The 25,274-nt window shown below is 34.4% G+C and overlaps 4 protein-coding genes across 5 annotated transcripts; all 4 read left to right on the top strand.

The window, feature by feature from the left end:
• Window positions 1-1,954: 1,954 nt before the first annotated feature.
• Window positions 1,955-5,449, top strand: LOC130827616 (uncharacterized). The gene is made up of 4 exons (XM_057693384.1): window positions 1,955-2,209; window positions 3,248-3,359; window positions 4,544-4,615; window positions 4,788-5,449. Exons 1-4 carry the CDS (start codon window positions 2,043-2,045, stop codon window positions 4,866-4,868), a joined length of 432 nt encoding a protein of 143 aa, XP_057549367.1. The 5' UTR covers window positions 1,955-2,042; the 3' UTR covers window positions 4,869-5,449.
• Window positions 5,450-6,139: 690 nt separating this feature from the next.
• On the top strand, window positions 6,140-12,447 carry LOC130827614 (serine/threonine-protein kinase PCRK1-like). Of its 2 annotated transcripts, none has more exons than XM_057693383.1 (5): window positions 6,140-6,588; window positions 7,748-8,163; window positions 9,684-9,944; window positions 10,336-10,458; window positions 11,479-12,447. In XM_057693383.1, exons 2-5 carry the CDS (start codon window positions 7,780-7,782, stop codon window positions 11,980-11,982), a joined length of 1,272 nt encoding a protein of 423 aa, XP_057549366.1. In that variant the 5' UTR covers window positions 6,140-6,588; window positions 7,748-7,779; the 3' UTR covers window positions 11,983-12,447. The 2 variants fall into 2 exon arrangements, with proteins under 2 accessions (XP_057549366.1, XP_057549365.1); XM_057693382.1 differs by having other exon boundaries at window positions 6,140-6,539; window positions 11,479-12,446.
• Window positions 12,448-13,773: 1,326 nt separating this feature from the next.
• Window positions 13,774-18,912, top strand: LOC130827613 (RNA polymerase sigma factor sigF, chloroplastic). The gene is made up of 9 exons (XM_057693381.1): window positions 13,774-14,114; window positions 14,734-14,882; window positions 15,279-15,385; window positions 15,512-15,694; window positions 16,366-16,615; window positions 16,700-16,930; window positions 17,187-17,327; window positions 18,044-18,244; window positions 18,337-18,912. The coding sequence occupies exons 1-9, from the start codon at window positions 14,024-14,026 to the stop codon at window positions 18,634-18,636; spliced, it is 1,653 nt and encodes a 550-aa protein (XP_057549364.1). The 5' UTR covers window positions 13,774-14,023; the 3' UTR covers window positions 18,637-18,912.
• Window positions 18,913-20,268: 1,356 nt separating this feature from the next.
• On the top strand, window positions 20,269-25,061 carry LOC130827612 (uncharacterized). Its single transcript, XM_057693380.1, has 7 exons — window positions 20,269-20,800; window positions 21,364-21,460; window positions 21,572-21,687; window positions 23,383-23,427; window positions 23,685-23,710; window positions 24,067-24,202; window positions 24,312-25,061. Exons 1-7 carry the CDS (start codon window positions 20,446-20,448, stop codon window positions 24,404-24,406), a joined length of 870 nt encoding a protein of 289 aa, XP_057549363.1. The 5' UTR covers window positions 20,269-20,445; the 3' UTR covers window positions 24,407-25,061.
• Window positions 25,062-25,274: the final 213 nt, after the last annotated feature.

Below are 25,274 nucleotides of genomic sequence, written 5' to 3'. Positions count from 1 at the left end.
CACGATGAATGGACTTGTATAATTAATTTGTTTTTCTAATTAAGCACTTTAAAATTGATCACGTAAGACCATCTCATTTATGAACTTATGTTTCAAATTGGTTGCATAGCTCTTCCTTGGTTATTTCGGGAGTTAACGTTTATTAGTGAAACGATCTAAAAACAAATTGCTCGTATTCTAATTTGCATAAGTGTTTTATAAGAACGTCTTACCATGAGACAAACCTATACAATCAGCGCATTCTATGATTGATCACTTTAAAGTTATAGGATCATTTTTATGACTATAAAAGCTGATCATTTAAAAAAATGTAAATAATCACCTTGATGTTATAATTGGTCACTTTAAAATTGTAACTGACTACTTTAAGATTGTAAATGATCACTTTAAGAGTATAAACTTCACCACTTTGCCATTATGATTGGTCATTTAAAACACAAATTCTTGTGAGAGACGGTCTCTTTGGGAGACCATCTCTAATTGGGTTAGTCTAATATATATTTTGTAAACTATTATAAGTAGGCATTAAGAATAATGTAAGTAGACATTTAAAATATTGAAAGTAGGCATTAAGGATACAAAAAGCAAGCATTAAGGATAATATAAGTAGGCATTAAGAATATAGTAAGTAGGCATTAATCTTTAATGAGTTAGGCTTGAGATACATTTCTCAAAGAAACGGTCTCTCAAGAGACTAGCTGCATTTAAAATTGTAAATAATCACTTTAACACTATAAATATACATTACACAACCTAATAGAGATGGTCTCACCATGAGCACAATTAGACTTTCTCATACAATAATTTGTGACTCTTTAATTGTTTTTACCAATCATAATTTATTGTCCAAAAATTCTCATTTAAGCAGTTTATATAGACTGTTTTAAATTATAGTAAATAGTCTAATTTAATTAATGCAAACATTTACTCTTGTATATAAAATTCTCATGTTTTTTTGTACTTTTTGTATAGATACGTCTCACTATGAGATGACTTCAAGCAAAAGTCGTCTATATTTTTGTTTAAACAATGGCAACTATTATTCTTTTGAAGAACATGAATTCAATTTTCACTATTCTCTTTTAGTATTTCACAGCCCTAAGCCTACTCTATACCCATAAAAATTTAATTTAACCAGAATAATTAATTTTTATATATACTAATGGTATGTGCAGTTAAGCAACTTAAGTAATTAGTTTTTAAAAAACATTAAGAGTGTCTTCAATATATCCGTATAGCAGTAATAAAAAACACTAATTGAAAAATAGCATCTATACAACGTTCGATGGTGAAAATAGTGATATTATAAAGTTTTGACTTTTAACGTCTCAACATCATGATCTGAAAATTTTGTTCTCTAACTTGAAAATAACAAAAAATATCGAGTTAAATCCGACCAAAATCCAAACCCAAATCCGATCGTTTTGCTAGTTATCTTAATTTTGTGAACCTTTTCAATTCAACTGTGTCATTTTTAGTCAACATTTGTAAAGTTAATTATTTTTTGCTCTTATTATATTAGTTGGTTGATCAATTAATTTACAACAAACAACTCACACCAACATATGTAAAATTAATTGGCAAATTATTTTCAATTAGATAGATTGCTACTGAAATTGTCCAACAAACTATTTTGACAAACAATAAACTTAGTTATGCCAATCAGCTATCAAATATGAGCAGACTCAACCAATCAAATAACGTTCCTTGTCCAAGCTAGAAGTGTTTATTCAAGTCATCGGGTCAATTTCGAGTCGGGTTTTTCAAGTCGGTTCAAACTCGGGTTTTGCGTCCATATTGATTTTTATATTATTTTAAATTAATTTTAAAGTCAAATTAAGTCGAATTCGATTTCAATATCGAGTAAATGTCGGAGTATCGTATCTGCTCTGAACACCTCTCGTCCAAGCAATAGGTTGGGTGGGTCGGATCACCAACCGTAATTTAGCCCGTGTTTGTTCAAAATCAAAACATAAACTGGCATTCCCGGACACTCCGACTCCCGAGATGGTTCCGCAGAAAGCGCAGTATTCTCCCACATCATGAACATTTCTAGAGGATCCGGTAAGAGGAGGAGAGATCAAATGGGCATTCCTAGAAGAGCTCTGCTTCTCGGGTTAGCCACTGTTATGGTATTGGGTATTATTGTTTACTTTAGATTATGGATCATTGATTACCAGACTTCTGCTGGTGATACGGACTTGCTTAGGTATGAACCGACAACCCTTTTCCCTTCGATTCACACCCAGATTGCTAGATACTTATCTGATAATGAACAATGTGAACATTTGCATGCCACTTGCTTAATTTTTCTTCAGTTATTTGAGTTACAAGCTCTAATTTATTGGGTTTTTAATTTCTTTCTCTTTTATACATGTGAATGACTAAGATATTGAGCACGAGGGGAAAGAGATTAGTTTAAGATGATTTGGTTATGTGTAACGATGGAATATTGACAAACTGGTAAGGAATATACAAAGTTGGAACTTGGGTCTGGGGATTTACTATATAGGAAGAGGGTTAGGGAGACCAAGAGCAATAGAGGACATGAGTAGGAGAGGATATGAAAACTTTTAGGAGAATTAATGTGGATAAACACTTAGACTATTCTATTGACTCATGTAATCGATCTCGATCTTTTGGGTTTAATGCTTTGTTTTTGTTGTTATATGTCAATTACTTTTGTGTTATTGTTTGCGTCGATTACTTGTCACATTTAGACATTAACATGAGATTAGAGAAGAGTGTTGGGGTTAAAGTGTGAATTGGGATTTGGGAGTTTTATATTAATTATTGTGTTTAAAATGCGAACGAGTATGTTCCAATGTGGTAATTAATGTAATGGTGATGGTTGAAGAGGTAATCAAATAAGGTGAAGAGCACATTTTTTGATAGTGGAATGGATAGCCCGGAAGTATTGAAGTGCAAAATATGACAATTCTTTCAAGAAACAATAACAAATGGATATTGGTTTCTATTTTTTATGTTTTGCTCCCTAGCTGGAAAATTAAGTGTTTAAATGGTGATTTCTGAATGTTATGCATTGATTTGCAGTATTAGTTGTTAGTTTCAGAATTAACTCACTAAATTAAATTCCTTTCGAATCTGCAAGTAGATATAAGTTGTGAATTTTGTGCGGCCTAGTCCTTTGGTAGTACTTTGGTGACTGACTTTGCTGTTAATTTGTCTAAAATACATTGGATTACTAGAAGGTTCCATGATTTGAATTGTTACTCGAAATGTGTAGGAGACAATTTGATCTTGCCCATAGAGAAGCAATGGACGAGTCGGCGGAGTGGAGGTCTAGGTTTGATGAAGAAAGGGCTAGAGTCTCTCAATGTATGAAGGAGCTCACTGAGGTATGGCACGATCCTTATTTTTTCCCATGATGTTCAAGCTACATAATTGGACCTTTTTATCGATGTTTTTTCCTCCACTTTCTTGTGTTTTGTTTAGTTGTCCCTTTCTTTAATTGGCGTGCTTATAGGTTTACTTGAATTTCGATATTATGTTTACTTGATAACCTAAAATAGGACATAAGATCACATATCTTTTCTTAAATGTTGAATGAACTAATAAGTTTCCAAAATTTTTTGCGTTAGAAGAACTCAAACACAACGATGCTTCCTTGATCTTGATGTGTGAAACAGTAAAGCCAACGTCAAAAGTCTTGGATTCAATGTACAAACCCGATTCAAATTAGTTTGATTGAATTATTGAGTGTCCGGTGAAGCTACTTTGAACAAATTAAATCTCTCGTATTTTAGGTTGGTGGGTGAAAATTTTCTACCAAATTAAAATCCCTTATTGCAAGCAATTTTGTGAATATGTCAAGGTTTGTGGATGAATCTCTTGGGATCAATCCAATAGGATGAGTAAGATTTCAAACAATTATCTATCAAGAAACAGAAGGTTTAATATTCAAAGCACACACCCTTTTCATTGATTCATTCCACTCAAATTTAGGCAAGAAAATACAAGAATATTGGAAACTCTGTATGTATGAATACCTCTTTGAATGACACCTGAATAAATTGAATTCTTATCAGCCCAAATGTTCCTGCACTAAGAGCATTTAGCTACAAGGTAAACGAAATTAGATACAAGAAACGGAAACGGAAACAAAAAAATGCTATATTTAGAAATTTGGAAATGTAGGTACAATTTTAATTTACAACAAAATAATTGAGCATAAAAAAAGGAAAGAAAAGAAAATGACTAAAAAAAAAGATAAGGAAAAAAGAAAAGAAAAGAAGGGCTTTTGTATCAGTAATCATGTTTTTGGGGTTGAAAAAATCATTTGGGGAATGTAGTTTTAGAAACGTTAATCTAGAGTTTCGAAAACAAAGGTTTTGAAATGGAATTCGGTGGGAAGTTTCCGATTTCTGGTAACTATGACCGAGCCAATCATCAGTTTTAACACCTTTTCACTTGCTTTTCTGGGAGTTTATAAACGGCGCGGAGTCTTGTAGTTTATGCATCTGTATTATATAACATGAATTGTAGTTGATTACGACTTTACGAGTATCTTTTGCTCTTTCAGGTAAAGGAATCCCATAGTAAATTGGAAAAGGACACGCCGAGTGTTGATGAAAGAGTTGAAACGCTACAAAAGGTAAATTATGTATAAGTACGAATTTTTTTTTTTTTTATACCAGGGTAAGCCTGAAGAATCCTTCGTGTAAGTAATTTTGCTTTGATTTAGCATTTTAAGCGGTATCCTCGTTATGTTTGTTTGCCATGAAAAGGATTTATGAATTATATGTGATTTTCAACTTCATAAACAGGAGAACATATATTTGCTTAAGCGGTTAGAATCCATGAAGCAAGAGCTTGAAATCGAGAAGTTGAAGTGCAAGTCCGAGTAAATTAAGTTCATTCGAAAATCTCTCCGTTGGATATGCATATATAGAACCTTAGAAGATCTATAAGTCGAAAACTTCAGCTGCTGAATTTCCGTTATGTGATAAAATCGTTCACTTCACTAGGAGTGGCTTTTTATCCAGATAACGTCTTTGCCATATAGCGTATGTGACAACTAATGGCAGGGGTGTTTTCACGGGGATGGGTGTTATGATCATCGGGCTGATTTTAAGTCAAGTTTGTAGTTTCTTGGATGTAATAGCGCAAGTTGGCTATAACAATTGATGAAAATTTCTATTTAACATCTATTGATAGTCATACAGGTACATACTATTGACTGAAATTAAGTGTTAGGATTTATAATGCCATTAGCCCTTTCTTATATTTTATGGGTCCTAGGTAAACTGAAAAAAATAAGCTTCTTTATAGAGGGTCGATTCTGAACTTTAACGTGTATTTAGAAAAATAAAATTATCATTTTAAGTAGGAAAAATTACCTAGAATAATCCAAAATATTCATGATTTTCCTAAAATTATCTCAGCTATTGATTAACTATGAATAATCCCAACTTTGAGAGGTATTTTCCTATAGTAAACCCGGTAATCGGATGACTTGCTATAACAAGTTTTTTTTTTTTTAAAAAGATAAATTATAATAAAATGTCGAAAAAAATGTTTAAAAAAATTTATGATTTTTTTTATTATTTAGAATTTTTTATGTAAATTTTCAAATTTTTTTTCTAATTTTAAATTAATTTTGAATTTACTTTTTTTTGGTGAATTACCTACTACAGCAGGTCATCGGGTTATCCAAGTTTACTCTAGGCAAATGATCCCTAAAATTGAGATTGTTTATGTATAATCAATAGGTGGAATTATTGTAGGAAAATTATGAAAAATATTAGATTATTCTATGTAATTTTTTCCTTATAAACAACAAAAATGTTTCGTATACTCCTTAATTAATAAAATAACTAATCATTGTAAATTTTCAAATCTTAGGATTTTTGCTAACTCTGAGTCCGAAATAAATGCCTATTTTATTTAGGGTAAGGAAATCCTACCATTGATAACACTACTCTATCGCACAACATTGCTACATTTATTTTATAAAAACTCTTGTATTAACAACTAAGTGTAGGAATTTTATAGAAAAGAAGAATAAGTTTCAAAGTTTAAGTTTATTTTAAAAAAATAAAAGTCACAAAGTGTACTAACGTGTAACTTAGTAGATCATTTTTTCAAAGTGAACGTCTAATATGGCTTGCTGACTTCTAGCTGCCGTGCGTAGACTTGACTCTCTTTCTCTTTCTCGTGTGTGATTCGTCAAGTGTAGATGTTTAATAAATTTATCAAATTGATTTTAAATAAATATTTTTATCAATTTAAAATTAAATTTTGTGTTTATATTTATTATATAAAATTATTTTAAACATCTATTTTTATTCGAATTATGGTGAAAGTTAATTAAAATGGGATAAATATTAACACGTTTGAATCTGAAGGTAAGAAATCAACGAAGCTTGCTTACCGTCCCCACTCATTTTCTTAGCTCTTTCCTAAAAATGTCCATTCGTCCGTTTTTCTTCTACTTTGAATTCAACTTTCTCTATCAGTTCGCTCTTCAGTTAATTTCCCTTCAGTACAGTCAAGATTCAAGAAGCTCGTGAAAGAAGGTGACTTTTTCAGCTTAATTTTGTGGGTTTTGTCACTTATTGGATTATGGTAATCTTGTAGGGTTTTGATCTTATTTTTATTTTTGTTTTCATGTATTTTTAATTGTTTTCCTTTTCTGGGTAATTGATGGAATTGAGTGAGTATATATCTATTTGTGTAATTTGGTTGTTACTATTAGTATTATGTTTCTTGTAGATCACACTAAATGATTTTTGCTGAAATAATTCTAATTTTGCTTGTAGGGTTTTATGTAATTAGTTTGCATTTTGTGAATTTAATTAAGCTTTAGGTATTCATATATGGTTGCTTGATTGAAATTTGAAACCCATATTGAAAGTTAAGTTGTGGTTTTTGGGTATATTGAGGATCTACTAATTACTAGTTATTTTGCTCAAATAATGGAAACTTTACCAATTATGGCGAGAATGATTTTGATGGGATGAAAGCTGTATGCTCAATTGTACTAATCAAGTGATAGAATCATAGAATACATAATAAGAAGTACATTATAGGGTTAAAACCACGAGCTTAAATTTTTGATTGAGTTGGTTTGACATAATACGAGATATTATTTCATTACCGAATACAAATGCCATTAATGACTCCCACGTAGGCGGGGTTTGGGGATCGGATGTATGCAACTCTGCGGCATTGCGCTTGTTAATGATGATAAAGAGTTAATCATGGTAGCAAAATCATATGCGACTCTATATAAATAAGAAGTGCACATAATATAATGAGGTAGTTTAATATAGTCTACTATGTTTTGCAACCAAAGAACTACAAATCTTTGGTCCTTGACATAGCATCAAAAAAATATTCCACCAGCTCGATATGTATATGATGATTTACCTTTAATTTTGTTTGGTCAAGCTTAAATGTGGAATTCAATTCGTTTTTGGGCTTATGATTACTCTTTCTATCTCTTTCACCGATTCGCATAAACTTTGTACCTCATGTTTCAGTTGTGTTTTATATGATCTATTAAGGGTGTATCACCTAAAAGGGGCATTTCATTATATAGTATGAGCCTATGAGGCCTTTTGCTGTGTTCTCAATTTCCATAACATAAGTCACTGCTGCCTTTTGAACTAATGATTATGCTCATTTCATTTTGGTTCACTTTATATCTGAATTATGTTTTATTAGATGGGTGATCTCCCAATTCTAATTTTCTGTTTCAATTTCTCGTGTTGCTTTAATGCAGTTGTTGCTATAGTAACTAATTGATTAGAAACGATGAAGTGTCTTCCTGTCTTTGATGAAGCTAAGAAAGGAGAGTTGAAGGAAATGAAGTTGGCATCTAACCTGTCGTCAAATTCTGGTCTTGGTGATGAAGAAGTAAATAGATCATGCTCTGATCTCAATTCACAAGGTGTTTCTGATACAAGCATGGAATCTATTAGGAAAAACTCATTTCTTAGCATGTCCCAGAGATCCACCTCCAACTTGAGAGTTTTCACATTTCAAGAGTTAAAAACTGCCACCAAAGGCTTCAGTCGATCCGTTAGGATTGGAGAGGGAGGATTTGGATGTGTATATAAGGGAATAATAAAGAGTTTGGAAGACCAATCTGTGAAGGTGGATGTTGCGGTAAAACAGCTTGGGAAAAGGGGTCTTCAGGCAAGTAACTTCCTCATTCACTTCTTTTGTTGATTATCTTTTCAGTTGCTTTAATGATTGTGTATGAATTGTTCCTATGATAAATTATTTGCTAAACTAAGATCAAACTTATTAAGTTGGTGAAAGGGCATCTTTGTCTATTGGAGTAGTTTCAAGTTTCTTTTATTGACAATTACTCTTATAGAGGTGTTCCTTTGGGTTATCGAGTCAATTTCATATTAGATGTTTTGGGTCGGTTTAAAATTGGGTTTTGTGTCCACATTGATTTTTATATTATTTTATATTCATTTTGAAGTCAGGTTAAGTCGGGTTTGGTTCTAAAGTCGGGCAAATATTGGGTCATCGGGTCTGTTTTGAACACCTCTTCTGCTTAAGTGCCTTTAGAAGGTATAAGATTGTTTATTTGGTACGAAAAATACCAATATGATACCACAGGTGTATTTAGCTATTCTAGTTAAAAATTTCTTTATTTCTTCACTCATTTCCTCTGTTGGATGCTTCTGGTGTATGAAGAAGGCATTTGTAAGGCGTGTACAATATGAATAACATTGTTCCGTCCCTAGTCGTCACTGTTTCTTCAGTTTTCTCATTGTTGACATGAAGCTTGCGTGAGTGTATGTTTTGAAGTGTACTTGTAGGCTAAGTTACTTGCATCCGGTACTGATGTCGGATACTGGTACGCGTCTAAGTGTTATGTCTAAATGTTCACTTTTTTGCCTAAAATGAACTAATGAAGTGTCTAAGTGTCGTACCAATGTACGAGCATCAAGAATCCGACACGGGTACGTGAAGCAAAATGAATAGTCCGAGTAACATAGCTTGGGGGTTTATGTGTGCATGTCTGTTTTAAATGTTGATAAAGGAAAATTTTTGTTAGTCCAAAGCAAACATGAAAATTCTAGAGGTTGCAACCATGGTAAAGCATAATAGAGTGATTAAAAAAAAAAAGATGGCAAATTTTGTGTTCTTTTACCAAAGTTAAGTTTCAGCTCAGTTACACAAGAATAAGTTCAGTTCTGTTTAGCATAAATGATTCTTTTAGTTTCAGCTTAAGTAAAATTTAGTTCTGCACAAATAAGTCTAATACTCCAATTAATTGAGCACTAATGAATTCAATCTAGTTAAGTGAATTAAGAGTAAGAAAAATAAATTGCCCAAACTTTTATATAGTTAGTTTATATTGACAAAATGCAAGTTCGTAATTTTTTTGAATCGTGTTGGTTAACTTTGTGCATGTCACATTATGTGGATATATGTAGTTCCGGTGTCACATGATCCGCTAATTTTCTTGCTAATCACGAATCTGAAAAAGTGAATTATGGTCGGTTTTAGGCTATATTTTGGTCATTTTGAGCGAATCTAGCCAGCGAATTATGTAACAGTGTGTAGTTCTATGGTAGTAGGCTCCAATTCATGGATGGGTTACATGTATTTGGCAAAGAATGCGGCTCATGTACATGTAGATCTCATGTTATTGTAGTATAATGTAGCTTCTCATTTTTGTTGTTCTTGTCTTATAGGGCCATAAAGAATGGGTTACAGAAGTCAGTGTTTTAGGGGTAGTGGAGCATCAGAACCTCGTCAGATTATTGGGATATTGTGCAGATGATGATGAGAGAGGTATACAACGGCTTCTGGTTTATGAATACATGCCCAATGGAAGTGTAGATGATCATTTATCTTCTAAGTCATGCACAATTCTTCCTTGGGCTATGAGACTAAGAATTGCTAGGGATGCGGCTCGTGGTCTAAAATACCTTCATGAAGACATGGATTTTCAGGTAGCTTCAGTTCTATAACCATTAGATATCTTTTCTGTTCACTCATTATTCTACAAAATCAAAGATTTGGGGGGGCTTGGCAATTGGTTGTTGGCTAGTGGCTGTTGGCTTTTGGCTTTTTTAGTTGGCTTGTTTGACGAGGTGAAAATGTTAACTGTTTTTGTTGGCTTTTAGGCTACCTGAAAAAGTTAGCTGCTTATGGAGTTCTTTGGTGAATTTAAGTATTGGCTGTTGACTGTTTATTAGAGCAAAAGTGGGCCAACAAGCCAAAAGCCAACAAAAAGTCAATATAAAAGTATCATGTACGTCGTACGGTGCCATCAGGTCAATGTTACTTGTTAAGTCAAACCTCCTCCGCATCCATTCTCACTAATGTTTCTGTTGCTGACAGATTATCTTTAGGGACTTTAAATCCTCAAACATACTGTTGGATGATCAGTGGAATGCAAAATTGTCGGATTTTGGGCTTGCAAGATTGGGTCCTCCCGAAGGATCGACCCATGTCTCAACTGCGGTATATTATTTTGAACTCATTTTCTATAATCTGTCCCGGAATTTCAGTTTTTCTAAAAAAGTGACCATGGATTTGTGATATCTGATGCTTATTTGAAAGTTAAAATATTTTTTCTAAACAATCTCGAAGCACAGTTGATTATTGACCTCTTAATGCAAAAACAAGGTTGTATCATCGTATTTTGACCGTATCTTAAAGGGTTTTGAATTTACCAGACCGTTACCAAAATTTAGGCCAACACAACCGTGAAACGACCCACATCATTCATGAAATCCGTTTCGCGACAGTGACCAAATTGTATGTTAGTACTAGTCTTGTTTTACATGGGATCTATTTCATAATCAATGACATTTGCATATCTTTCTAGTACCTTCTCTATTGAAATAGTTCTATAAGAAAACATTACAATCCATTTAATTCAAACCACAAGAAATAACTAGATGCACACAAACACCATTAAACCTTGATTTTCAAATATCCCAAAAACTAGAAAGAAAAACTACTAGTGTAATCAAAATAGAAAAGCATGACAAATCACTCAGATAAATCACAAAAAAGCATCAAATATAGTTTGGGTTGGGTTTAGATTTTTGGTTTTTATTTGATTCAAATCAAATACGTACCAAATATTCTGGTTTTTTATTTTTCAACCAAAAATCGAATACATATTAAATCTAAACTGTATTTCTTTTTCGATACAAATTGATTTGATTTACGGTTTTTATTTGACTAACTTTCACCTCTCTCCTGACCCGCTAGGCTCAATGATGAAGTAACTAAAGAAAAAGGCAAACACCAAAAAGAAACCCCATTTGTTGTGTTCTAGCTATTGTCTAGTGAAGTATATTGATCAAATCCAAAGACCTTATGTAGACTATAGTAATACTAAAATCGTTGGTAATCTAGTATTAGAGTGTTATATTTTAGCCCGTCTGTTGTTCATATATTATTGTCCACAGACCCGTATCTGGCGAAAGTTTTTTTTTTCTTCCCTTTTTTCAAATATACGATCTTTGTCAGATTGTAGGAACATTGGGATATGCTGCTCCAGAATACATCCGAACAGGACGTCTCACGAGCAAGAACGACGTATGGAGTTATGGAGTTTTCCTCTACGAACTTATCACCGGGCGGCGTCCTATAGACAAAAACCGCCCAAGGAGTGAGCAAAGACTTTTAGATTGGGTGAGACCATACCTTACCGACTTGAAGAAATTCGAGCTGATTGTGGATCCAAGGCTTGGTAAAAACTATTCTCTCAAATCCATACACAAGCTATCAGTAGTTGCTAACCGATGCCTAGTTCGACAACCAAAGTCACGCCCGAAGATGAGCGATGTCTTAGATATGGTAAATAGTATTGTTGGGGCATCAGCCGAGTTAGCCGTTCCGCTGCCACTTTTGGATTCGGACACCAAAGAAGCTTCTATAAACGACAATAAGAAAAAAATTATAGACTCAAAATGTATCGAGGATGATTGCTTTGCCCGTTTGTGGAGACACACCATTCGAAAGATATGTTGATGGCAACAGCGCTTATCTAATACTCGGGTTAGTTTACACGTCCGGTTACTCGTCTGATGTATAGACGGGAAAGGTGCAATGCCGAATGTATCCCTTGGATCCCAAGTAAAAGTTACCATTTTGAGGATGAGATCAATTGTCTATTAGTATGTGATAGTAATTATTTGTTGTAATGTATGATTTGGCTGAGGAATTCAAGATTTATTATTGAGTGTAAAATTGTATATTGACCGTAATCAGAAGACTTATCAAATTTTGCCCTGACTCGAAAACTTAAACTAATTCTACTCAAAAACTTCAAATTATTCCAAAGTATTTTGGAATGTGAGGGGCATTTACACTGTTCCTATAAGAAAATATATCAGCTTACAATACTTAAAAAAAAATCAGATGGTCTTGGCCGAGATGGTCCTATAATGAGATCGTGAATTTGGGCCAGTTTAATTTGTGCGTGTAACAATTTGAGTATTTTTTTCATTTTTTAGGCACTTTTCAATTTTGATCTTAAAGGTATCAATTTTGACTTTAAAGGTATTAATTTGCAAAACTAATACTTTTAAGGTTAAAATTGATAAATGCTCAAAAAATTAAAATGTTGTTACACGAACGAATTAGGCCGGTCAAATTGACAGTATCATAACTAGACCGTCTTGTCTAAGTTTTTGTGAAAAAATTACTTTAGAAATCTAATTATACATATAGTATATGTTAAACCAAGATAAGCATTTGTTTTTCTCAATTTTTTTTTGGTTTGATTTAAATGAGACTATTTCAGATTAATTTTATTCACGGGAAAGTCCAAATGTGTGACGATACTTAGTTATTATATATTGAAAAAAAATTAAAAAATCTCAAAAAGTGGTTTTTTATTTTTTCATCATGGTTATGCAAAAACTCAGCAAATATTGTTCTTCAAAATATTATGCCAAATTATTTTGGTTTATTTTTTCTTTTAAAAACAAAAAATAGAAACCACAGTCATACCAAACAACACCTTACTCACCTTAGTATTCATTTAAAGAACGCAAACATTTGTTGGCAATTCTTTAAGTAAAGGAACCGCAAATAATGTTAGTAGTTTCTATTTTCTCATTCTTTAAGGGTGAAATGATATTATATATCAACTGGTTTTGGACGAGACGGTCTCATAATGAGACTGTTAATATAGGCCGGCTCAATTTGTGCGTGTAATAATGTGGGCATTTTTTTCGTTTTTTTGGATATTTTTTCAATTTTGATGCTAAAGGTATCAATTTTGACCTTAAATATATCAATTTTCATAATTGATACATTTAAGGTCAAAATCAATAAATGCCCAGAAAATTGAAATATTGTTACACACGCGAATTGGACCGACCCAAATTGACAGTCTCATTATAAGACCGTCTCGTCCAAGTTTTTGTGATTATATAATAACACGAAAATTGCTAATATTGTCTCTTATTTTTTAAATAAATTAATAAAAAAATTAAAAACAATTCCTTATTTTTTATCTTTATTTTTCAAAAAAAAATTTACCCTACACAACAATATAAACTTTAGAAAATTTTCTTTTATTTCATAAGAAATAATTTCTTTTTGTAGCCTATCCAGTATATTTAATCTACTTTTTTTAATTTTAATTCAAACAATTAAGTTATCACCTTCATACGATTCTTCTAAAATACAAATCCTTAAATCTATTCTTACAAGTTACAAAACACCGAAATTATACTTGTAGCAATTCACATGAAACAAAAGCAAAATAGTCTTATCTCAAGCAAATACCGCTTTTTCAGATAATATACCAAGATCGATTTTCACTTAGTTTTCCTCTTTCTCGGCCCTATCTTAAATTTTTTTTTAAAAAAAAACTCCAATTTGCACTAAAGCTCGAAATTGGGAAAAGTTCAAAAACAAAACCTGATCCCTTACTGGGAGGTTATGAGGCTGAAACTGAGACAACATTCAAGTGAAGTGATGACTAATGAGCAGCAAAATCTTCTTCTAACTTCTATTTCTTCATCTTCTAAAATTTCTCTCTGCACAAACACAATTATCCATGGAAGCTGCCATTATTTTTCTTCATTCATCCCCTTCATTTACTCCCAAGTCTACCCATTTGAGAAATAATGGTTCTTCTTCTCCTTCTGGTATTCAATTTATTTGTTCTGCATTTTAATTTCATTATCTTGTGTTCCTTATCAATGGTTAGTTTTTCTTCTAAGGTATTCTATTTATATTCGGATGAATATTGGGAAATCCTTCTTTGGTTTTATATGTGGTAAGGAGTTTAATTTTGTTATAATGGGCAAATATCAAATCCCCATTTGTCACATCCTATAATTTTATTGATTTTTGGAATTGCATTTTAGGAGGGAAACATGGATTAGTGGTTTTCACCCATTGTTGGTTTTTTATTGTAAACAAAAGATTTTGTTGGATTTAAAGAATAATAACAATGACAAAGCCTTAATCCAACAATTGAAACACTGGGTGTTGGGTTACCAATGTGCTGTAATATTGTCGAACAATCAGCAGCCACTTAGAAGTGGTAGTATACTAGTATTCCTTGTTTGATTTGTTTACAATGTTAATGGGTGTAGAAACATATTTATTTGTAAGGGAACTTTCTACGTTTCCAAATTCAAACTGTTGGAAGCTTCATCATATCTAAACTATTACAACTGTTGGAGCCTTCATAGTCTCTAAATGTATGTCCTGATATTTGTTTCTGTCTCTAAATCATTGTTCGTGTCATTAATTTTGCAGCGTCCATGGTTAATGAGCAAACATCTTTTGCTACTTCGGCACCCATTTTTTCCTCGTTAAGGCAATTTCCTACTTCTGTTCTTTCACACGAGCAACGTGATGAAATCAAACCATCCTTATCAGTTCCTAAAGGAGATAATACATGTCAGGTTAGTCTATGCTTATGTGTTGGTTTGTGATAGATAAGCGCGCTTACAATATATTCTCGTTATTGCCAAGCAGTTACTGCTCCGTTTTCTGCTTAATCTTCAATTGATGCGATCCATTGTTCGAGAAGTTTTCTGTTTGCTTTTGTTATAATCTATGTTACTTGGACTCGGGGTATTGATTTCGGATACTGATACGTGTCCAAGTGTCGGATACATCTAAGTTTTCAATTTTACGCCTAAAATGAAGGGTCTAATTGCCATACCAATATCTGAGCATCAAGGATCGGATACAAGTACGTGAAGCAAAATGAAGAGTCCGAGGAACATAGTTTATAATCTATCATTCTCAGGTTCAATAATGGGTTCAATAATTTCTGTATTTTCATTTTCCCTCAGTTACTGTCCACTTTAGAGGGAAAGAAGATCGAGCACGTGCAACCTGCTCTCGAGCACCTGAGGGATTATGAACTTCCGCTTTGCGATTGGTCTGATTCGTCATTCTTGTAAGTTTGTATTTGATACATCGGATCTGTTCAGGGAAAAAAAGAAAAGAAAGTATTTTGTCCTTGTGCGTTGTTACCCATCATTCCATTTTCTGGGTCTACATCAATAGCTTGATTCTGTTTCAGGTTGCCGTCTTTTGGAAATGAGGAACCGACTACCTCAGTTGCCGTGGAAAAGCCTCTAGACCCGAAGTCATGTGACGTGATTTTCCTTGCCGAAGAAGCGCTTTCAGCCTCAAAATTTGCTGTATCCTTAGCCGAGAGCTCAGATGCTCTTGATGCTGATACAGATGGATCCCTTTCATCCAGGTGAAGCTTCCAGCATTTTTCACAGATAGAAGAGAGTGGCAAGACCAGGGAAAGTTTACTTTCAAAGAGAATAATACAACATTAAATGTTCCGTTTGATGTTTGCTACCGATGGTTTATTGGAAACAACCTCTTTGTAATCACTTACTAGGGTAATTCGTAGAGTTGCGTACATCTGACTGCCCTGAATCCCGCCTAGGTGGGAGCCACTTAATGGCATTGGAATAATGGAATGATCAAGAGAAAGTTTGAGATCAAGAATTGGTTGCCCATGGTCTATTGGAAACAATCTCTTTGTTATCGCTTACTAGGGTAAAGACGTAGAGTTGCGTACATCTAACCGTCCTGAATCCCGCCTAAGTGGGAGCCACTTAATGGCATTGGAATAATGGAATGATCAAGCGAAAGTTTGAGATCAAGAATTGGTTGCCCCTACCGATGTTCTATTGGAAACAACCTCTTTGTTATCACTTACTAGGGTAAAGACGTAGAGTTGTGTGCATCTGACTGCCCTGAATCCCGCCTAGGTGGGAGCCACTTATTGGCATTGGAATAATGGAATGGTCAAGCGAAAGTTTGATATCAAGAATTGGTTGCCCCACCCAACCCCACCCCCAACCTGATGAGTCGATCACATTAGTGTGGCATTCTGAGTATGTCTCTGTATTTCAGGTTGAGCAAGTCTTTAAGAGCGGCACCAAAAACAGTAAGGTCTTCTCGGCTTTTAGAAAGAAGAGCCAAGAAAAGGAGGTCCTCGAAGCCTAGAGTAATTCATGACACGGGTAGCTCTGAAAAGATCGAATCAAGAAGATTAAATGAAGGATATGATCCCAACGATCCTCTTCGGCTATTTTTATGGGGTCCAGAGACGAAGCAATTGCTAACCATACAACAAGAAAATGAATTAATTAGAGACATACAGGTGCCTTACGCTATTTATTCCCTCTCCAGTGTTACATTCTCACTAAACAACTTACTAATGATACTTCTATTTGTTCTTTATCAGGACCTCAATAAACTCAATACTGTGAAGCAAAAGCTTCAAACACAATTCGATCGTGAGCCAACATTTGCCGAATGGGCTCATGCCGTTGGGCTGAGTTCCGTGGAATTGCATTCAGAGATTCTCTCCGGGAAGAGAAGCCGTGAAAAACTGATCTATGCTAATTTCCGTATGGTGGTATATATAGCCAAACAATATCAAGGCCGTGGCCTCGGTCTTAAGGACTTATTGCAGGTAAAACGAAAACAATACCTCTGCTTCTGACTTCCTTCTATGTTAAGTTTTTTTTTATACTTTTAGCTGCAAAATTTAGTTAAAGGGAGCACGGGTATGGATTATCTGGCACCTTCCCTTACCCAGACCCTGTTTTCGAGTGTGATATTGGGTTGATGATGATGATGAGCTGTAAAATTTCGCATTTTTGTTATTGTGGGATTTTCATAGGACAAAAACTGAGCAAGTCTTTTTTTATTCTGTATTTCTGCCAAAGGAAGGAAGTATGGGGCTAATGAAGAGTGTGGAGAAGTTCAAGCCCCAAGCGGGCTGCCGATTTCCTAGCTATGCATATTGGTGGATAAGGCAATCTATTAGGAAGGCCATTTTTCAACATTCAAAGACCATCCGTTTGCCGGTATGAATTCTGAAATGCCTTTTTTTTTGGAGTTGGTCTTCAGTCTTGATGTCCTCTTGAAGTTGTGGAATTACCACCATCCAAAAGCTCTTCATTTTGGATGTTTCTGAATAACAATTTCTGTATCTAGAACAAAATTTTCTTTTATATTACACCCTATACTTTTTAAATGTCCGAAAACTGATAAGAGTATATAACATAATTTGGGTTTCAACCTTGAACTTAAGGTTTTGGTTTTTGTTGAGTTGGTTCCTTGGTATGGTATCAAAGCTAACATGACAAAAGTTAATGGATTCGAATCTCATCCAACCCTCATTTCAAGTGGAATATTTACCTCCAAGTTTAAGGAGGATTGTGCTGCATTTACTCTTCTAGCCTAGTGTTACATAATTTGCTAGTTAATTCGCTTTTTGAATTCGCAAATTCGCTCAAAATAACTTAAAAAATAGCCCAAAATTGATCATAATTCGCTTTTGCGATTCGCGATTCGCGAGAAGATTAGCGAATCATGTGACACTGTTCTAGCCCAAAGGGGCTCTCTTGTGATAGAATATATAACATATCCTAGGGCCTCAACCATCAGCTTAAGTTTTTGATTGAGTTGGTCACCTGGCAAAAACTTCAATACAAAATACATGTAGCGTAAGTTTTTTTTGGCTAGTTCTAATATGCTATAACCAACTACGTCCTCAATGATTACGGTTGAACTTCTGCAGGAGAATATGTACAGTCTCCATGTCAAGGTCATGGAAGCTCGAAAATCGTTAATCCAAGAAGGGCATCAACATCCGACAACAGAAGAATTGGCAGTCCGTGTAGGAATCACAACTAATAAGTTGCAGAATTTGTTAATCCTTATGAGAAATCCACTTTCGATGCAGCTATCCATATGGACAGATCAGGATATCACTTTTCAAGTGAGGAACTCATTTCGGGTTTTTCTAAACATATTGTGTTTTACAAAACCGTGCTAGTTTAATCTCCGTATTTTCCATCGTTTCTTGTGCAGGAAGTTACCGCAGACACTAAAATCGAAAACCCAGATGTATGCGCAGAAAGACAGATGATGCGGAAACATGTACGCAACCTTCTTTGTACCCTTGCTCCCCGAGAACAGCAAATAATCAAGTTAAGGTATGGTATAGGATCTGCTTCGGCTTCTGGGAAACGGATGTCCTTGTCGGAGATTGGAGCAATGTATAGCTTGTCTAAGGAAAGGGTCCGACAAATAGAAAGTCGAGCGCTGCACAAGCTTAAGGAATCACTTGACAGCCATGGCTTAAAAGCATATACAGATTTAGTCCTTTAAAGCAAATCTGAATGGTTTTATTCTCATTGTATACTAGATTGAAAAGCCTTATGGTTGAGCTTTTACTGATAAAATTGCTACCCATTTTCTTTAAATGGGTTTTCATGTAAATTTAGATGAAATTTGTGTATCTTATTCTTTCTTACAGGCTGTACATACAAGTATATCACATAACTAACAATTTTATTTGTGACTAAAAAATTTCCATGCTTAAGAGATAGATCATAGTTTCATAACTGTTTCGTAATACAAATTTTGCTTGCGTTTAAATTTTTATCACCAGACCAGTAACTTATTAGAGACTTCTTTACAAGCTTTATTATAACAAAACTAATGTCTTAATAGAAATTTGTCTTTCAAAATTTATAGTTTTTTCGATCTCATCTAATGTACTAATCTATAGCTAAGAAAATAAATTTTAGTGATGGACACAAATATCTCCTTTATTCATTTTCATACATTGTCATGGTTTTGCAAATCTCTTATTTCGTGTCTGAAATGCAAGGTTTAGGATGTTTGGTGAATAACAAATGACAAACAAATGCACAAAAATAAAGCACAACACAATAGAAGAGCACACACAAGATTTATGAGGTATCTAAGGATACCTCTCCCTCAAACAAAGATTACTTGCTTTAATATATCAATATCAACATACACTAATGACAAGCCTCACATAACCTTTGAGAACTCTCTCAAGGTAAAGACATCATCTTTAATAGTGGTCTCACTCAAACACACTAATACAAGAAGAACTTTAATGGATGAACCCTAGTTGCCTCTTGTGTATTAGCCTCTCTACATACATTTAATAATGTTCTAAGACCCCTTTACATAGTCCCCTCAACGTATTAGAAACCCTAAAAAAAAGTCTTGCTCCCCAAGTGTTTCCAATAACAAAACAAAAAGTCGTCAATTTTGGGTGTTGTACTCCGCTCGACCAAGCGACAATCCGCTCGACTTGCCTTCTGACCTCGAGTGAACTAATGTATTGATCGTGCAATGTTCTCCTTAAGCCTTGCCACAATCAATGCACTTGCTAAGCCCCATGTTTAGCACTATCTTGCTTTGATCAAGCCACTCCATGCCTGCCCAAAGCTCTCCAAGTCTTTATCACTGATCACTTCATTAAGTGATCCAAAGCTTATCCTCCCATAACCCATGCCACTGATCAAACTCATCATCATAGTGATGGGAATGGGCCCTTGTTTCAACAATGTCATTCTTTAATTTGTTGTCCATTTCGATCTATCTCTTTTTGTCTTCTTCAAAGTAGCTAAATGGATGAGATGAATAGAGAGAGAGTTTGTAAACAAGAGTAAACTAGAGGTGAGTCCATTGTCAAAATAGGAATGTGAGGTATTGAAAGGAGAAGACTAGAGTAATATGTGTGTCAAGTTTAAAGGAATATAGAGTAATTTTTTCAGCTAGCAAATTAGACATGAAATTTGTGTCGTGTCGAGCCACTATTAGGTCATACTGTAGTGGACCAAATTCTTAAAGGGTTGTGCCATGGTGGGCCATAAACTATAACAAGTTGTGTGGTGCAATTTCAGAGTGGCACAACACGAGCTTGTACCATGTACTTATATCCTGGGAACCACGTGATATGTCGCACCATTCTCATCAAATAGTGACCATAACACACTTATAGTCCACTATAATAATTAGCGGGTAGTGTACTGCCCGTCCATATAAAACAATGCTTATGCTCGTACCATCCACATGTCGGCTCAGACCGTGCCATGTTTATACAACTTTATAGAATGGTAGAAAGTTAGAAACTTGTTGCGTGAAACAGGACGCACAATGAAGGCGTTTAGGTACGCCACAATGTTTCGGGCAATGACCTTAAACCCTAATCCATTTCCAAATTCCATTCTCTCATCCCTTAAACCTCGCACCATTCCACTTTCTCTCTCCCCTTTCTTTTCAATTCGTTCTTTAGTTTCATCTTCTTTTCTGACATCTTCAATGGCGGATGGTGCTAGTATTACTCCTTTTGATGCTACTATTGACACCCAATTTCAAACCTTTCGAACCCAACTGGATGATTCTGGGAATTTGCGTGAAAGAATTCGTGCTATTGCGCTTCAAATCGACTCTATTACTAGAATCATGCATGCTAATCTTCTTCTTGTTTATCAATCTCGTCCTATTTCTGGTACTTTTTGCTTCACATTTCCCATTTTTTTCACTTATTTCTCTAGGTTTTCCTTCAATTTCAATGTGAAACTTGGTTTTATATCAATTTACTAGTTGTTTGAGAATTAACCTGAATATTATGTGCAACCTAACATAAGAAGCTCACATGATTCAGTGAGCCATTTATATGGTGTATTATTTGTGAAGAGGTTGTTTGCAATTAACCCTTCATTACAAATATCATGTGCAATTTTAAGCTCAATTGATTTAACGAACCATTTTACTGTAGTCTAACTAATTTAATGCGAAACCAAATGATTATAAATTCCATTCATAACTAGTGATCTTTGCATCAAAATTTCTGGGTTTTCTGTTTGATGATACTGTGAGTAGTTTGAATTTCTTGGGACTGTATGAGTAATGAACTTTTGTACTTTTCATTTTTCTTAACTGGCAATGAGTACATAAATCTTAGTCATTTGAACTGCATTTTATTCAGGAATTGAAATTGATTTACATTATCTTTTGTGCAAAATTTAGAGGTTAGATTGACTTAGATTCATTTTTTTGATGAAAAATTAGAGACGCTAGAGATGGCTAAGTCACGAATAGGTGTGCTTCAGGAGCACTTCAACCAGCTTGCTGAGATTGTTCGAGAGTGCCCTGGTCAGTACTACAGGTTTGTGAAAACTGAAGCTAGACTAAGAATTTTGATGATCTCTTACTTTTATTGGTGCAATTCGGGAGTGTAGCATGATTTTGTATTTATGATTGTTGGTTATATATGTAGGTACCATAATGATTGGAAGAGTGAAACTCAAACTGTAGTATCAGTGCTTGCATTTATACATTGGTTAGAGACTGGAAATCTTCTTTTGCATCCTGAAGCTCAAGAGAAACTTGGATGTGCGGTTAATTCTTAGCTTTCTATATTGTTAGCATTTTTATGGGTATTATTTTTGTGCTAGAATGTTGTACAGGATACATGCTTCATTAAGTGAGCCCTTTCTCTATAGCACTATTCTTGGTTTGAGAATAACTAATGAAGGGGGTAATAGAACACACGCTAAGATCATAGGTGAGTAGAGGTTGTGATAAAGGGGATGATATGGTGGTAAATGGATTGACTTAGTAACAACATGAGGTAGAGGGAAGAAGGTGGGATACCTCCTATAACCCCAGTGCCCAGGGTCACTATGTAACTCAAAATGAGGATAGTTCAGTAACACTTCCACTTTCTCCTTTCTTTTCTCATTATAGTCACCCATTTTTTGTACAACCTATACCTTGTTATCTTTTTGTTTAATAAGTAAGTGCCTCTTGGAACCTTCGTTTTATTAGGTTTTGACATTTTTCATCCTTCTAATGCTGTAGCCTCATCGAAGATGCTCTAAGGGTAAAGGGTGAATCTGAAAAGGCTCTATGAGAAACACTTACTTATAAGTTGATTTTGAAGCTTCTGTTTTCCTGTCTCTAGAAGCTGTTTGCCTCCCTTGGGTTGTTTCAGAATAAGTTGATTTTATTGTATATTCTGCTTTATCAAATTTCTGTTTGAATGTGAGAAACACTTTGCTTCACCACATAACCTCAATGATTAGTGGTTTAATTGACTGGCTGTGTCGAAGATGTGTTTGCCTTGTGAAATTGTGTGGTGGATTTGTGATGTGTAAGGTAAAGAGCAATGAATGCTTGGCCTTTTCAGTTTATGACCTTAAATGTTTCATTATGAGATTTCACTGTCTCTTTATAAATTTTTTGTATATATTGTGCATACTGTTTTTGCTTTAGGGTATTTGGTGTCACTCTCTTAATGTGTGGTTTGATGCCTTTCAGCTTTAGGTGTTTTTTGTCTTGATATATTCTTCCTTTATTGTGGGATGATGCTTGTCCAGTTGTCGTTACAATAGAAATCTTCTTTTGTTAAAGATTTGTAAAAATGATAATTTATTGCAGTTTTTCAATTTAAGTGTGGTCATTTCTCTACTATGGTTCATTTGTGTGATTAGGTAAATTTGAATGCTTGTTTATTTTGTATATACTCCGCTAAACCTTGATTGTCAGACTTTCCAGTTTGGGGTGTTTCGAAATACAAACCAATCTTTTTTAATGTTGACTTTTACTTTGTGTAATGAAGGCAGAACCTCTAAATAGTTTACTGTTGACAAAAAGCTTTATTTGCATCTGTATCACTGTCTTTGTCCCTATGACTTTTCCGTTACCCCTTTTTGAAGCTTGCCCGACCAATTCTCTATCTCTTCTCTCACTTGCCTTGCTGCACCCACATGGCTATGCATTATTAAAAAATTAACTCCCTTCTCTTGGAGCAAACTTATGGGGACATAGTATGTCTTGTCAACTAGGATAGTTAAGGTGATCTGGTGGGAAACCTGTGTCTTTGCTGTACTCCCATTACCGCTTCCAATCTTTGATGTAAAAGTATGTCATTCTTGTACTATAACTTATCTTCTATATTTTGCTTAAGTACTTGTTTGTGAAGTGTATAAAAAAGCACGTTAAAATGAACTCTTGCTGTTGGCTAGATCTGGGTTACAGAGTAACCTTGTGTTGCTGATTGCCACTTTTATTTTGGCCTGCTTGCAGTAATTACGCCGGAATTTGGTTTGGACATCGAAGATTATCTAGTGGGTGAGAAATTAAGATTTCATCCATTATGTTTACACTTTTTCTTTTTTCTTTTAGTTTTTTTAACATTCACATCTTTAAGATTTTCCTTTCTTATTTATCTTGGCTTCTGGATTAGAAGACAACATCCATTGCCATAAATTATTGTACAATTGCTCTTTTTCTTTGCATGTTATAATGGTCATGTGCTCATGGACATATTACTCACTATCTATATATCTATGCACACACGCTGATGTGAGATTATTTTCTTTTTGCAGGAATCTGTTTCATGTCCAATGAATTGGTAAATTTTTCATGCTATATATTTTTAGTCTCCTTCACAATGCTTTCTTAATCATGGCTTTAAAGTAGTGTAACCGGTTGGATTTTCAGTTTTGTACAACAGACTACCAAGATAGTTTTTGACTTCTCAAGTATGGCCTTTATTGGTAGTATTTTATTTATTGGGCGTCTAGTACTGTTCTTTTCCACATGGTTTTCAGGTCTATTAATGTCTTGTGCAATCTAGTCGTGTCGTGACTCTTGACTATAGTATGGACAAATGTCGGCTTGTTTTGTGTCTTATGTCAGTGCCTTGCTTCTGCTATTGATTTCTTAAGACGAATCTAATTGTTTATTGATACTACTCTTTTGATGCAGCCCAGATATGTGGTCAATAGGGTGACACATGGAGACTATGATTCACCGAGAAAGGTGCTGAACTTTTTGACCGATCTTTATGCAGCCTTTCGGATGCTAAACCTTCGGAATGACTTTCTGCGCAAGAAGTTTGATGGTTTGTTAACCTATTTTTGAGCTGTCTTTTGTGATCGACATTTTGTATGCAATTTGCTTGTATTACCCAAATGTCTAAGCACACTCCCTCCCCTCGTCACAATTCACAGGTATGAAGTATGACTTGAAAAGAGTGGAAGAGGTTTACTACGATGTGAAGATTCGAGGTTTGATCGATAATGTCGATCCTAAAGCAGAGCAATGAAGATACAGTCTGCCTGAAGCTGATGGCGAATGATGGAGATGATGTAAATTTTGTGCACTTCTACTTATGGAAATATTATCATGCATCAGATCATGACTTTTAGTATTTTACAGTTGCATCATGCATGTGTATGAATTTGCAGTGTACTTGAATGATAGCTGTTGATGAATTTTCCCCTCTTCTCTTTGATGGGTTTTAATAGTTGATGAGTATCTTAGGTTTTGGCGTATGATATGCAATGAGGGGCTGTAACAGGCTAACAGCTCTTGTAATTATCGACTATTCATCATCATCATTGTACCCAGTGTATTCCGTTCATAGAAAACTATGATCAGGGTTTGGAGATGAAAGGGAGGTAACAATCTATATCCATAAATGAGGATGCGGCAAAAGGTATTGACTGTTGAAGAGGTCAATTCGCCCGTCCTCATTAAGTTTTGTGGTATGATATGGATGAGGGGCTTGCATTTTTTAGAGTCATAAACTTTTAATGATCTCTCTGTCTCAATATTGGGTATGCTAGTTGAAGTTGTTGATTGGTTTGACCAATTGAATACATCGACTTAATATTAACTCTATTGTATCTCTCTCTATCTTTCATAAGAATGTCATGTAAACAATTATATCTCTTAACTGACATTTTTATGTCTGACAATCTTAATGGTTCTATATGTGTATGTTTTTTCAATTTTGGAATTTGGATTACATACATTCCATCCCTTTTAAAAGTTTGAATTCTCACCGCCTACAGTGTAATTAATTTCTCATCTCTTACCTTAAAATATTATCCTTATCTACTAATAAATAGTATAAATATTATCCTTGTCTTGTAATAAATAGTATAAGATAGTATATAAAATTATAGGGA

The sequence above is a fragment of the Amaranthus tricolor genome, chromosome 11 (genome assembly GCF_026212465.1).
Source record: "Amaranthus tricolor cultivar Red isolate AtriRed21 chromosome 11, ASM2621246v1, whole genome shotgun sequence".
Lineage (NCBI taxonomy): Eukaryota > Viridiplantae > Streptophyta > Magnoliopsida > Caryophyllales > Amaranthaceae > Amaranthus > Amaranthus tricolor.
The sequence above is the reverse complement of the archived record's forward strand: the minus strand, read 5'-3'. Positions and strand labels throughout refer to the sequence as shown.